Source organism: Molothrus ater, chromosome W (assembly GCF_012460135.2).
Source record: "Molothrus ater isolate BHLD 08-10-18 breed brown headed cowbird chromosome W, BPBGC_Mater_1.1, whole genome shotgun sequence".
NCBI lineage: Eukaryota > Metazoa > Chordata > Aves > Passeriformes > Icteridae > Molothrus > Molothrus ater.
The window spans coordinates 5,127,911-5,142,409 of NC_050510.2; the positions used below are offsets into that span (position 1 = coordinate 5,127,911).

Sequence of the window (14,499 nt, forward strand, 5' to 3'; positions counted from 1 at the left end):
TTAATGAAGGTATAGCATGTGGAGTAATAACACAAGACTGCGGAGGAAGCAGGAAGCCAGTGGCTTATCTGTCAAAATTACTGGATCCAGTTGCAAGAGGGTGGCCAGCCTGTATTCAAGCTGTGGCAGCCACAGCTACCTTATTAAAAGACACTCTAAATCTTACATTAAATGGGAGGATTCGAGTACACACACCCCATGATTTGAGGACAGTATTAAGCCAAAAAGCTCCCCAGTGGCTAACAGAGAGCCAAATCCTGAGGTATGAAATAACCCTGATGAATATCAAAAATCTAGAGATTGTCACCTCAAAATGTTTAAATCCTGCTCAATTCTTAACCAGGAAACCAATGGAAAATTTAGAGCATAATTGTATAGAGCTAATTGAGTTACAAACCAAAGTAAGAGAAAACCTAGAAGACCCTTTACCATATGGAAGGGTCCTGTATATAGATGGATCCTTTTGAATTGTAATGGGAAAAAAGGCATCAGGATATGCCATTATTGAAGCAGGTGAAATCAAAGAAAAAAGGAAATTACCCTCAAATTGGTCTGCACAAAGTTGAGAGATATATGCCCTAAAGAGAGGTTTAGATTTATTAGTAGACAATATAGGGACAATCTACACGGATTCTCGATACGCCTTTGGGATAGCTCATACCTTTGGAAAAATCTGGCAAGAGAGGGGATACCTTAACTCAAAGGGGAAAAATCTGGTACATGAAAGTCTGATCAGGGAAGTACTCGAATCCCTCAGACAAGCAAAAGAAATTGCCATAAGTCTATATTAAAGGCCACCAAAAAGGGGATACTCCTGAAATCCAAGGAAACAAATTAGCAGACCTGGCAGCCAAAGAAGCAGCCTTGGAAATGGGGGACCCAGTCATAGTAAAAGAAGACCAGGGAAAAATAAGGAAAGAGGGGGTACCAATTTTCAATGACAAGGAACTAAAAGAAATAGAGAAAATAGAAGGGATAAAAACAGAGTATGGAAAGTGGTGGACCCCAGACAGGCGACAAATATTCAACCAAAAAATAACCAGGAAAAGTGATGGAAGAGGTAAACCGATTAACTCACTGGGGAACTCAAGGAATATATGATCATTTTTTGAAATATTACATGGGGATGGGAATATATGAAATAGCCAGATCCATCACAGGACAATGTTTAACCTGTCAAAAAGTCGGCCAAAAGGTGATGTGAAAAACTATGGAATATTAATCCCAATATTTCTGGATGGGACGTACCTGGCCTTGTCTGACCCTTGCTGCTGGACCAATGGCGGCAGCTGTGGTGTTTCACCTCAGAGATACCTTTGGCCGGCTGGATGCTGCAGCTAGGCACTCGGAACAAATCCAGGCAAAGTAGGAACTCAGTTTACCTCTGGTGGAAAAGGTTCAGGTGACAGTGAAGAGAAAGGAGAGGATTCTATCGTGGAGTCTTAATCCAGAGTTTTATTGCAGGATGGTAGACCTCTGAAACAGCTCCCAATAGAATCCCGACCGCATGGTCTTGTCTCCTTTTAAGCCCCGGGGAATGGGGGAGGGGAAGGGACAGGTGAGGCACCAACCAGGTGTGAGGAGGGGAAGGCTCAAGGGATATAGGCGCTTGGACAGGCCAATGAGCCTGGATCTGAGGGGCATCTTTTGAACTTCTGCCAACCACATGATGCCCTTGCTTGAACGTTAAGATTGACGAACAGCTCTTAGCAGGAGGGCAAAAGGGGAAAGAAAAGGTTGGCACATCTGAGGGGTTGGGATAGGTGAAACAGGAAATGGCATCACACTGCAACAAAAAACCACTCTGGGAGGGAGGAAATTAGCCATAAGACCTTTCCAGAGTATTCAGGTTGATTTTACTGAATTAACCCCAGCCCAAGGGTCTAAACACCTATTGGTCATAGTTGACCATCTAACACACTGGGTTGAAGCGTTCTCCATGAGAAGGGAGACAGCCCAAACTGTGATGAAAGTTCTCTTGGAAGAAATTATTCCAAGATACAGGCTAATAAATATTATTGATTAGGATCGTGGCCCCTGCTTTGTATCCAGTGTTCTGTAACAAATCACCAGGGCTCTGGGAATAAAGTAGGAGTTACACACCCCTTGGCACCCTCAGAGTTCTGGGAGAGTCGAGAGGGTGAATCAAACCTTAAAGAATATCTTAACAAAATTGGTCTTAGAAACCAAATGGAATTGGGTCAAATGTTCACAACTAGCCCTATTACAAATAAGAAAGAGACCCAGAACAGATTTAGGGGTCTCTCCTTAGGAAATGTTGTTTGGGCTGCCATTCTTGCTTACCCTGTACAGTACTGGGGAAGATCTAGAGGGAGGGATGACAATGCAAAAATATATAGAAACAGTAACAACAACCCTAGAAGAACTAAGGAAAAAGGGCTACCATCCCCAAACTTCCCCACTGGACTGTAAAATACATGGTATTAACCTGGGAGACTGGGTATTGATTAAATAATGGAAAAACCTTCCACTAACTGCTTGCTTTGAAGGCCCCTTCCAAGTGCTGCTTACTACAAACACTGCAGTAAGAACAAAGGAGCGGGGGTAGACTCATGCAAGTCGAGTGAAGGTCCAATACAACCCCCAGCTGAGGCAAGTGAATGGACTATAGCCAGCAGAGACGATAAAGACTTGAAACTGGTCCTGAGAAAAGCACTGAAAGAAGCGCAACCCTGAACACAACCCCCCCTTGGGAAACATCTGCATTGTTATCTGTATATCCTTAAAGTTTGTTAATGTTTGTTGTGGGAACTCAGCACATCGTTCCCGATGTCCAGAGATGCCAGGAGAACCCTTGGGGGTCTCGGAAATCCTGGAATGTTGCCAAGAGTGTTTGGTGGCTTGATTTTGATCCATCCACAGAAGTGACAAGAGTTTGAGGACATGAGAATCACTTTAGAGTGAAGGGTGTAAAAGGGACACATTTAGAGGGTGAAATATAAACTTTAAGGTTTTTGGTACGGGGGGTTATGGAGACAAGATGGAGGAATCAGGGCGTGTCTCGTCCTTCTTTCTTCTTCTTGTCTTCCATCTCCTGTGGTGATGTTGGCACTTGGGGATTGGTTTATGGTGAAGATGCACTCGCCAACATGGGTGAAAAGTATTGGAAAATAAAGGTAAATATCATGTAGGTAGATTTTAGTATAAAAAGACAAGACCGCCTCGTGGGTGGTCAGAGTGCCTTTGGCTGCCTTGCAGATCAGACCTCTGTTGGGCAGACAGAAAATTTTGTAGATAAGAAACAATAAACAATCTGAAGACCGAGAAGCTGAAGAGTCCAGACTCGTCCTTTGAAACGCGTGCCACCCAAGAACCACCCTACCCGTGTCGGGGCAGAGACAGACAGCCGGACCCGACAGTTTGTTATAATTATAGTTAAAGTTCCAGTTTTGTTTAGCTAAGAATTGACAAACAAAATAACATCTCAGTTTCCAGTACTGTTCCATAGACCACTCTCCTTGCAACCTTAATTGGGACCAAATTGAGGAAAGGGAGTCGGTATGATAAGGGTCATGGCAGAATGTCTCCAGAAGAAGGGGAAACCAGAGGTGGGAGGCAAGACTGGATAGGGAACTACCTCAGGGAAATACTCTCCGGACACCGAGAAAACCCCTGTGGTTCGAGAGGTGAGGAGGCCAGCCTGCACCAGACTCCCACTGGTAGCAATGCTGCTACTCATCCACTTTGGAGGAAGTGGAGGAAACACTTGTGAGAAGTGTTACTATCCCTTGTATAGAGGAGATACAGTAAGTGTATTAATCAGAGTACACACAAACATAAATCCCAAATGTATCGATCACTCCCAGTTAACAACCTGTAAAGAGGATAATAAGATATATTGGTTGGCTAAAAATATTGCAAACCCAAGCCAGAGGGTGTCAGGAGAGTGCCCTATGAAAGAAAGATGGGTATGTTTTAAACAAGAAAGTGAAACCAACTTAGAGGATACATTCAAAGAGAAAGAAGTGCAATTGAAAAGACAAAGGGATAGAGAGGGACAAATATATGGTAAGAATCTTTTTATTGATATGGTGGAAAAGATTTCAAAAGAATTTAATCTGATTGTTGGGTGTGTGGTGGGACACACCTAAGTGAAATTTGGCCATGGGATGGTATCAGTTTAAGTCCCTTAGACATTTTTAAATGGATTACATCAAGAAAAAACATGGTAGTGCCCAAAAGAAGGGGAGTGGAAGCTTAAATCAACAATAATGGGGGAAGAGTGTTTATCAAGAAAAGGGAAAATGTATACTATGGAAGTAGGAGAAACTCCATGTAAAAGATACCTGGCAGCAAATGACACACATACCAGGTGGATTCCAGAAACTCCTCATTCATATTGGTCAATAGAAAAAACTGAAAGTAGATGTGTATACAGTGAAAAATAAAAAAGGTTTGAATGCTTAGAAGATTATACCAACCTGTTCTGGGCAATAGAAAACTTATCCAAATATTGGAAACATATAACAAATCAAGATTCTAATTTCTGGGATGCACCTAAAAATCTATTTTGGATCTGTTGTAACACGGCATATGTGAAGTTACCGGGAGGGTGGACCGGGAGTTGCACAATTGGAGCAATAAAACCATCCTTTTTCTTATTACCTAAGGATGCAAAATCAAACTTGGGAGTCCCAGTGTATGATGATCTGGCCAGAAAGAAAAGGAGTTTATTTGGTGGAACCCACAATTGGAACAATGAAATTTGGACCCCAGATAGGATTATAGATACTTATGGGCTGGCTACCTGGGCCCAAGATGGATCCTGGGGGTACAGAACCCCAGTATTTATGCTAAATCAAATCATTCGTTTACAAGCAGTACTTGAAATCATGTCCAATCAAACAACTCTGGCCATTTATCTATTAAACCAGCAGCAACAACAAATGCGATCAGTAATTTACCAGATCCGATTGGCAGTGGACTACCTCCTTGCAGAGGAAGGAGGGATCTGTGGGAAATTTAATACTTCAGAATGCTGCCTAGAGATCGATGACCATAGTCATGTAATTAAAAACATTACTCAAAATATTAGAAAACTAACTTATGTTGGTACACAAAAATGGACCCCCTTGTTTGAAAACTCCGATTGGTGGGACAACTTGTTCACCTGAAATGGTAAATGGTGGAAGAAATTGGTCTTCTTTGTAGTGTGTGCACTAGCAAGTGTAATATTTCTACCATGTGCAATTCCATGTCTAGTCCAGATAGTAACCAGCATTGTCCAAAGCAGCATCATGTTGCAAGGTAATGTAGAAGGGAAAAATGGCGAAAAAGTAATGTTAATAAAAGAACAGAATGATCAGAATGCCAGAGATATGCTTGAACAGTACAAGAAACTGAGAAAAGTAGAAGTTGAACTTTAAAAGGTTGATGCAGGCTGGAAGCATGATTAAATAGTTAGAGGGGGGAAATTGTTAAAAATAGGTTAGAAACTGTTATAAAATAGTTGATAGATCATTAAGCATGTACTGTTAGTTTGGTTATTATATTGTAAAAGGGGTTAAAAGGGTAGTTATAAGAAATACGGTACTCAACGTACCATAATACACCTAAGTAAAGTCCACCACCCCCCAAGTGAAACAAGCCAGCCTGGACAGAACTGTAATGGGCCAATCAAGCACCTTAAACCTTCATGCAAATGAAGGATCCAAAGAGAAAACAATCCAAAGGGACAAACAAACGGATAAAAAGGGGGCTTCCGACCACTGAAGTTGTGCCGCTCCATCTGGGACATCGGGGACATCACTACATCGCTGCTGAAAAGAAGACCTTGCGCCAGTGCGGCAGCACCCTCGATGGGAACACTCCTGCTTGCTTGTGGGCTCTCTTGCTTTAGGCCTTTCTTTTTCTTATAATAAAAGCTGAAATCACTTTAGTCTAGGAGCTTGCTCTCGTTTTGTTGCCATCAGACAGCCTGGGTTGTCTAGGACAGGTAGAAGGCGTGCACATGTGCCCCTTACATGAGGCAGTTTGGAATGGTAAAGATTGTTGCTAGGGGGGTGTGGCATGGCAACACCTGACCTTCCAATCAAGTTACAAGAAAGCAGTCTCCACCAATACATGGCAAAAAAGAGTTGACTGACAGACTTTGGGAGGGGCCAGGGTTGGCTGATGCAGCCCCCAAGAGTATAAAAGACTGAGCATCCATCTTGAAGAGGAACTGGCCCTGTGGTGGGCAGGCACGAGGGCAGTTCCCAGCACTGCAATTTTTCCTTTAGTCCTTTTGTTGAATTTTTGTTAAGGTTGTTAGGAAAATTAATCCACAAACACCAGAGGTTTATGTTCAAAAAGGAGACAGAGGAGTCCTTTTACTTTATTCGAATAAAGGGAGAGGCCATGGGGCATTCCCCTGGGATCTCTCAAATTTTTGGAGGACGCAGCCTCCCTTTTTATCCTAATTTCCCGGCCGCATTTCCCTTCTCTCTTTCCCCATTGGCTGAGGTACTTGAAAGGTACAGACTTCCCGATACGCCTGATACCAAAGATTTCCCTCTAATGTATAACCCTCCCTTTTAATTTTTAATTCTTATGGAATTTAGGGGTTTTTCTTCCCCATTGTTTCTTTCATCTTTCAATGTCTAATTTCATTTATCAGCAAACCTAAAGTTTATTTGTAAAAGCAAATATCTTTTTCCATTCATCAATCAGTGGAATCTTTTCCATTGTTTCTTTTATCTCCCAGTGCTAGTTTTATCTACCAGCAGACCCACAGCTCATTTGTAAAGATAAATCCGCTATTCCTCTCAAGGTTTAATGAACCTTTAAAAATTTTTAAAGTGAGCCGTTGTCTCTCACAAAAATACAACAGAAGACTGAATAAAGAAAATAATACTGCGCTGGGAGCAAAGGATTCTATCACCACGTGCTCATCCACAAAATGGATGTTCCGCTCTTTATACCTCTAGCCCCTCCCAAAGTCTTGTTAATTGACTCCTTCTTCGCTGTCCAGTGGTGATCACTTTCTTACATCTTGATTGGAGGTCAGGTGCTACCATAGTAACAAGCTGATCCTCCCAAATGCCCCGACTACCCAGGCCATCCCATGATAACAGTGCAAGGGGGAGGGGAAACATAACTATATAGCTACAAAACTTCTCTTAATATTTGCTCTTGAATTGTGAGAGTCAACCATTGCATTACTCATCTATAACACCAAGACAAATATTTTTTCATCTATGTACTTAATTCAAATACTGTAATAGTAATGGAAGGCAAAAAGCAACAGAGATCTGACTAAAGAAATAAGAACATGAAATTAGGAAAAAGTGAAAGCTGGTTATCAGGGAATAATTTTAAATACAGTTACTCAACAGAACCATAACACTTGGAAAAGCTGCTCTGTCAGCATCCATAGACAATGCCATTATTCCAGCTCTCTGAAAATGACTTTATTTTCCTGATCTGTAACCCCTTCTATATAGAGTACTGCTGAGGTTACCCCCAGAAACACTATGGAAATACTGTGCAGTTATTACAGCTTCTATCTTCCAAAAAGTCAAGCCTTCCCCACAGCAAGTCAGAGTGCAGTATTCCCACACAGAATACAGCAGTTACTGAAGTGACAGAAACCACAAGTGTGAAATCCTATTCAGTAATCCTGCACTGGAGAGAGCAATTCCTTTTTTTTTTCTTACAGCTGCCATAGAAAGCACAACCTTCACTTGATCATCTGGCAATTTCAAAGTGTACTTAATCTAAATTTGAGTTTAAAGGCCTTTTTTCTTATCACTTCTTAAATTTCTCCAACCGGAAATTCAACTACATTCAATTGTGCATAGTTTGGAGCTTTTGGTAGTGGGGATGTGTCCTAATTACGACATGATGGCACAGAGACTGTGTAATGCAGGTTTTGCATAGATAGATAGTCTGTCTCTGCCCCAGCCCAAAGAACATTAAGTCATAACAGCTTAGGATTTTGTTGCATTTGTGAAAAACATGAAATTAGGGTAAAAAACCCAAACCAAACAATCCCATTTACATTGGCTTCCCCTATGTCCCCAGTTAAGGGGAAGATGGGGAACAAGAGACATACAACACAAGTTATGGCTATTTCAAAGCTTCATGGTCTTAAATGAAGTTTATTACAGGCCCCAGTGAAAACATTAAAAATTCACCAATGCATACACTTCTGCACTTTTGTCCAGGTTGTTGTTATTCTAGAGTAGTTAAGCACCCTTTTTTATTAAAAGCTTTTTGTTTGTTTTTACAGTATTGCTGTGTTTTACAACAAAATTAAAAACCATTTGTGGTATCCACCCAGCAACAAAGTTTCCCCAGAACAAACCAAAAGCATAAATGCATGTTATGAAGGGGGCCTTTTCTATGCCAGCTGTTTAATGAGTAAGAAAAAAAAATCTATCACTTCTGTTTGGTGTTGATGAATTTACTCCATTTTCCAGAAGGCAAATCCTTTCAATAAATATCAGAATAACTTCCAAGATTATGAATTTCCAGAGATATAAGTAGCAGCTCTGTGCAATTTCTCTGGGAGTCCTGTGCTGCCCCTTGTTTCAGTCCAGTGAGATGATGTCAGGAGCACTGCCTTTGCTTCTGGTTATCACTTCTGTCTTCCTCCTGCTGGAGGAGCTAACATGTGTGCTGCTCTCGTGGTGGCTGGTTGATGTGATGATGCTGCCAGGCACACTGCTTGTTAAGGCTGAGGTGAGACTATCCAAAAACATAGGAGGACAGTACTGCTTGAAACAATGAAGAATGAAGAGATTACCTGCACAAGGGAAATGTATACTCTGAAGAGCGACAAGCACAAAACATTTTACTATCAGAACCTTGTTAACACATGCATAGCAAAAACCAGAGTTCTGCAAACCAGCAAGTAATGAAGCTAAGATGAGCCATGAGTCCTCTCCCTCATCCTCCCCTTTTTGTTTTTCTTATTAACTAGTTCGCTTGAACATTTATTAGTGGATGAAGAAACACTATCATGTCCACAAAAAAAACACACCCACAAAAACCTTTAACATTTGGAGAATGTTCACTGCCCATAGGTACCAGGCCCAATAGCCTATTTCAGGCTCCTTTCATCATGAAAGGCAGCAAAATACTTTCTGCTCCTTCAATGGAGGTTAGAATAATTTCATCCCCTCAAATAGCAGCAGCTGTACTAATCAACATTTTCATAGTATACACCTGTAACAATATATGCAGGTATTGAAACATTTTATTAGTGATAAATGAGCCCTGATCAAGTCTGATAAAGAAAAATTCTCAAGTTGATTTACATTTCCTGAAGTGAAAGACAAGCCATTTCAGAGCTGAACATTCTAAGCATTAAGAAACAGAACAAGGTTGCCAGATGCCAAAGAAGATAAGACACCCCATACACATGTTGTTTGACACACTTTATTTTCTCTTACCCTGTGGATTCAAATCTTGGGTATATGTTTGAAACTGAGCCTGAGCTGTTTGAACTGTCCAAAATGGACAGTTCATAGCAGCATACCTGCTTGCAGTCTTCCGCATGAACAAACTTCTGTTATTCCCACTTTTGGCAGTTCAGATCTCAAGGTCAGGCACAGAGTATTGCAAGATGCAGTAAGTGGAAAGAAAAGGAGGAAGTTCATCCTTCATTTTTAAGACACCAGAAAGTCAACTCTACTCTAAGAGACCTACTACTGTTTTATTCTAGTGACAGAGGTGAAAAAGAGAGTCTGCTTCATATCCTCTTGTCTTAGTTAGGGAGCTGATATTCCCCCACATTTCAAGGATGTAGTCTGTCTGCATAGGAATCTAGTTACAGTAAAAATTGTTCTCCCTAATGGTGTAAAGTTTAAATTTCCAGGGAAGGAAAAATACCACCTGGTTCCTTATGACCTACAAAATTTCCATATAATCCAAAGCAAATGGAGTTGAAGTGTTGCATGGAGAATTTATTATAAAAGTATTCAGTCATGTGCCCTTCAAATTAATGATGATATTTTCTTTAGAACCTAATCTTCTACTAATATGAAAAAGAACAGAAATAACAATCAGTGTTGTCTATTTACAAAGCTTAATCTGGCCTGCAGATAGACAGCATAAACTCAGAGCATGAAGTACATGATCATAGAATCTCACAATGGTTTCGGTTGGGAGGGACCTTCAAGACCACCTAGTTCCAAACCCGTGCCATGGGCAGGGACACTTTCCACTAGACCAAGTTGCTCAAAGCCCCATTCAACCTGGCCTTGAACACTTCCGGGGATGGGGCATCCACAGCTTCTTTAGGCAACCTATCCCAGTGCCTCACCACCCTGAGTGTATTTAAGTTAGTGCTGTGCAAGTATCTGTTTTGCCTAGAAAGGCAAACTACCAATAAAGACTGAGTTTCCACGCCTGGATTTATCATAGTAAGGCTAAACTCAATCCTCCCTTAATGCATTTTCATTACCACCTCTTGTTGGGAAAATGGATTTTCCAGGTCTGTGGGTAGGTCTAAGCAAGTGGACTGCATAAATGTGATAGTTATTTGAGCAGTATGTCACAAAAAAACAGACTTGAAAATTAACCGCACAGCAGTTCAGAAACATACCTGTGAATTAACTGGGATTAGTGAAAGAAAATTCAGTCCTAGAAAGAAGGATAATAAATTGATGAGTCCTTCTTTTATGCATACACAACAAATTTAAGGAACTTTTTTTGTGGTCATAGAACAGATTTTGCAATTGTTACACAGCTTCTAAATGGAATATACTACTGTGACACCACTCTCAATGACTACCTCAGACAGCAGCAAAATGTGTTATCTAGTACATGTGTCTCTTTTCAAGAATGAGGATGACACAATGATGTATTATTCACTGGATATTGCTGGGTGGTTCAATGAGGTTGCTTAGATGGAGGTTGCCATTTGGAGCTGTTGGTTCATAATGCAAGTTTCACAGCATATTGTACCTGACTTGGCCAAACTGGGACATGAAGAGTGTCATCACAATAAAGATGCTGGAATGAAGTAAAGTCACAACATGCACAAGTCCAAAACTAAGCAGCAGATCTCTTCCTCCACCCATGGGCAGTCAATAAGAAAACATTTTTAATATCATCCCCATTTTGTGTCTAGACAAATAAAAGGGACAAAGAAGAGGAAACTACAAGTAGTTCAAGGTATATCCTCTAAGATCAGTGACAACTAGCATCCATCTTTTATACCAGTAGCGTGTAAGCATTTAGGGCAAGATGTTTAAAAATATGAAACCAATGAGAAATTATGGCCTTTTTTTGTTTTGTTGTTAAATATTGGCCTTGTGTTTGCTATGTCAACAGAAAAAAATGGTAAACTTCTTCCCTCCCTCTCCTCTCACCTCCAAATCTGTTCTGGCCAGTGACATCTCCCCTTTTTCCATCAGAGAAAAAAATTAAAGGAGATTTAAGCTTAGCTGCTTTTACAGAATTGACAGCTTGTTTTGGTCTTGCACATTTTAGAACTTCAGTCAATAGAGATAGACAACAGTTCTAGATTTCTGCTCTCTGAGCTTTCTCTCCTATCCAGTTTGGGAAGACAACCAATGTCTTAACAAGGGAGAAGTAGAAGGAGGGAGCAGTAAGGGAAACAAAATGGACAGGGAAACAAAATGGACAGAGAAACAAGGGGAATTATATCCATTTCACTGCCAAACTGGTGCTGAAAGAAGAGGGAAAAAAATGGGCGATGTTTCGGGGCAGAAATGAATGCAGGCAATGAAAGGGGGAGAGGGGAAGTACAGGAGGGCAATGTGACACCTGTCAGCACAAGTCACCATTTCCTGGGCTCTGGGTTTGTTACAGCCAGAAAAGAGAACCCTCAGAGTCTCTATACACAGTGTTTTTTTCAAGGAGCCAGGATAGAAAACAATCAGTATCCCCACCTTTTGTCTGATATTTAGCAGCAGTGTTGAAGAATACATCATAGGCATTTAAGGTATGTCTAGGTAAAGAAAGTCAATAGATGTCAGCTTACAGATTGTAGCTCACCTTAACACCTTTTTCATACAGTCTAGACAGAGCACTACTACAATCAGTTAGCAGAATATCTACATCTAGGGTTTGGATGAGTCAGTGCCATCCTACATCTATTAATTTAAAGAAGTAGCTACTCTCCCTCGCATCTACAACACATAACTATCAGATGTTTACACAAAGTCTAACTGAACATAGCAAGAAGTGTTTCTGGTTGCCATTTCAAAGTGCCAATTTCTACCCCAGAAGCAATGTTTGTCACATCCCTGTTGCAAAATGCAATCTGAAACTGGAAAAAAGTCTGTACTGGTGTGGTGGTTTGACAGGAAATGTGTTTTTTGGGATGCTGTGTTTTTGGCCAATGGATATTCAGACTTTAATATTGGCATTGAACTTGGCTATTGGGACATGGACACGCTTCTGAGAACACGGGGTTAAAAGCAGAGCTCTCCCCTGGGAGGGCTCTCTTGGGTTTCCGGCGGGAAAGAGTTCGGGTCTCTCCCCCGGCCCAGCTGCTGGCTGGGCAGGGGGAGGGGAAAGCCATGTGGCCGGGAGAGGTAGGCCTGAGCCCGGGGGTGGAAGGGTGGAAGAGAGAGAGACACCGGGAGCCATCGGGCAGCCCCCCCTGAGAGACACAGAGAGAGAGAGAGAGAGAGCCGCTGCCTGGGACTGTAACCTTGAAGCTTGATAAACATGGGCCTGCGCCGGCAGCATGGCTGGGACGGAGAAGAGGGGGGGGTTCAGCCGGCCGCTTGTAGGAGCTTTTAACCCCTTTTTGGAGAATGAGAACTTTACAGAACATTGACTTTTCTTAGAAGATAGAGTGGAAGATGAGGAAGGAAATGGGCCAGTGTGAGAGAGGTCTGGGCGAGTGAGAGATAGTAGAAGAATAGAGAAGAATCTTAGTGGGAAGAGATGATGGAGTAGCTTTTGCTGGACTCTTTTTGTATAGCCATGGACAGAACCATGTTCCTTGTGATACAGAGACTGCATTCTAGGGGGAGGCAATGGCCTCAGAACTAAGAAGGTTCAGTGTTGATGCCCCTCGGCCCCAGGGGGTGAAAATATGGGGGGGACAGGTGTCCCAAAGGAGAGATTGTGGGGACAGGTGTCCCAAAGGAGAGATGGACAGACCCATGTTCCTTGTGATACAGAGACTGCTCAGTGTTGATGCCCCTCGGCCCCAGAGGGTGAAAAAATATGGGGGGGACAGGTGTCCCAAAGGAGAGATTGTGGGGACAGGTGTCCCAAAAGAGAGACTGTGCCTTTTTTGGATCGGGATAGAGCATCCTTAAAAGACAACCCTAGAAGCAGTTCTGGTCCGTGTTCAGTGGTGAGAGCACTGGACATGAAAAAGAAGAAGTCACGATAGCAGATGTTCTCCAGGCAGTGCCACGAGTGACACAGAAACACACGAAGCTTCAGCTATGTTTCCAGGGGAAGCCCATGGCACAAGAAGGACTCCTCTCCTCTTGATGAACTGAGGATTGATTGTCTAAAAAGTAGTGCTGGACCGAGAGTTGGTGATTTGAAGAACCAAATGTATTGTGTTAGAAATTTGGTGGGGGGAGGAGGAAATGCACTTGTGAAGTTTTCATTTTCCCTGTGTGTGTGTTCCTTTTTATCTGTAGTTGTAGAGTAGTTAATAAAGTTCTGGTTCTTTTTCCCTAAGTAAGAGCCTGCTTTACTTATTCCTAGTCACATCTCACAGCAGAAACCAGAAAGAAAGTATCTTCATGGGGGCACTGGCATTGTGCCAGTGTCAAACCATGACATTTTTTGGTTCCCTGACCGGGAATCGAATTTTGAGAGAATGATAAGATAAAGTTGTGAGTAAAGCTGTGAGACGAGACCAAAGAAGAATAAGAACAAAGCATGTATTGAGTTAAAGTAGATGCATAGTAAAATCTGGAGATGAAAGTTTTCTTGTTTTGTAGAAGTGTTGAAGTGTTTTGTAATTTTGTTAATAATTTTAGAAAGTGTGTTCTCAGAAGCGAAGAGTAAAATGTGGTGTTTTGACAGGAAATGTGTTTTTTGGGATGCTGTGTTTTTGGCCAATGGATATTCAGACTTCAATATAGGCATTTAACCTGGCCATTGGGACATGGACACGCCTCTGAGAACACGGGGTTAAAAGCAGAGCTCTCCCCTGGGAGGGCTCTCTTGGGTTTCCGGCGGGAAAGAGTTTGGGTCTCTCCCCCGGCCCAGCTGCTGGCTGGGCAGGGGGAGGGGAAAGCCATGTGGCCGGGAGAGGTAGGCCTGAGCCCGGGGGTGGAAGGGTGGAAGAGAGAGAGACACCGGGAGCCATCGGGCAGCCCCCCCTGAGAGACACAGAGAGAGAGAGAGAGAGAGCCGCTGCCTGGGACTGTAACCTTGAAGCTTGATAAACATGGGCCTGCGCCGGCAGCATGGCTGGGACGGAGAAGAGGGGGGGGTTCAGCCGGCCGCTTGTAGGAGCTTTTAACCCCTTTTTGGAGAATGAGAACTTTACAGAACATTGACTTTTCTTAGAAGATAGAGTGGAAGATGAGGAAGGAAATGGGC

At 42.3% G+C, this 14,499-nt stretch overlaps 1 protein-coding gene across 7 annotated transcripts in view; it reads right to left on the reverse strand.

Annotated features, from left to right (window-relative positions):
* Positions 1 to 6,300: 6,300 nt before the first annotated feature.
* Positions 6,301 to 14,499, reverse strand: part of LOC118701496 (E3 SUMO-protein ligase PIAS2-like) — a 71,796-nt gene continuing 63,597 nt past the window's right edge. For 2 of the 7 annotated variants that reach the window (XR_008508916.1, XM_054517752.1), the window contains exon 13: positions 10,598 to 11,923. Coding sequence is in view for 4 of the 7 variants with exons in the window: in XM_054517752.1 (XP_054373727.1) it covers positions 11,913 to 11,923 (11 nt within the window). In the remaining 3 variants the exon portion in view is untranslated. The other 5 variants (XR_004982529.2, XM_036406141.2, XM_036406143.2 and 2 more) reach the window with 5 other exon arrangements.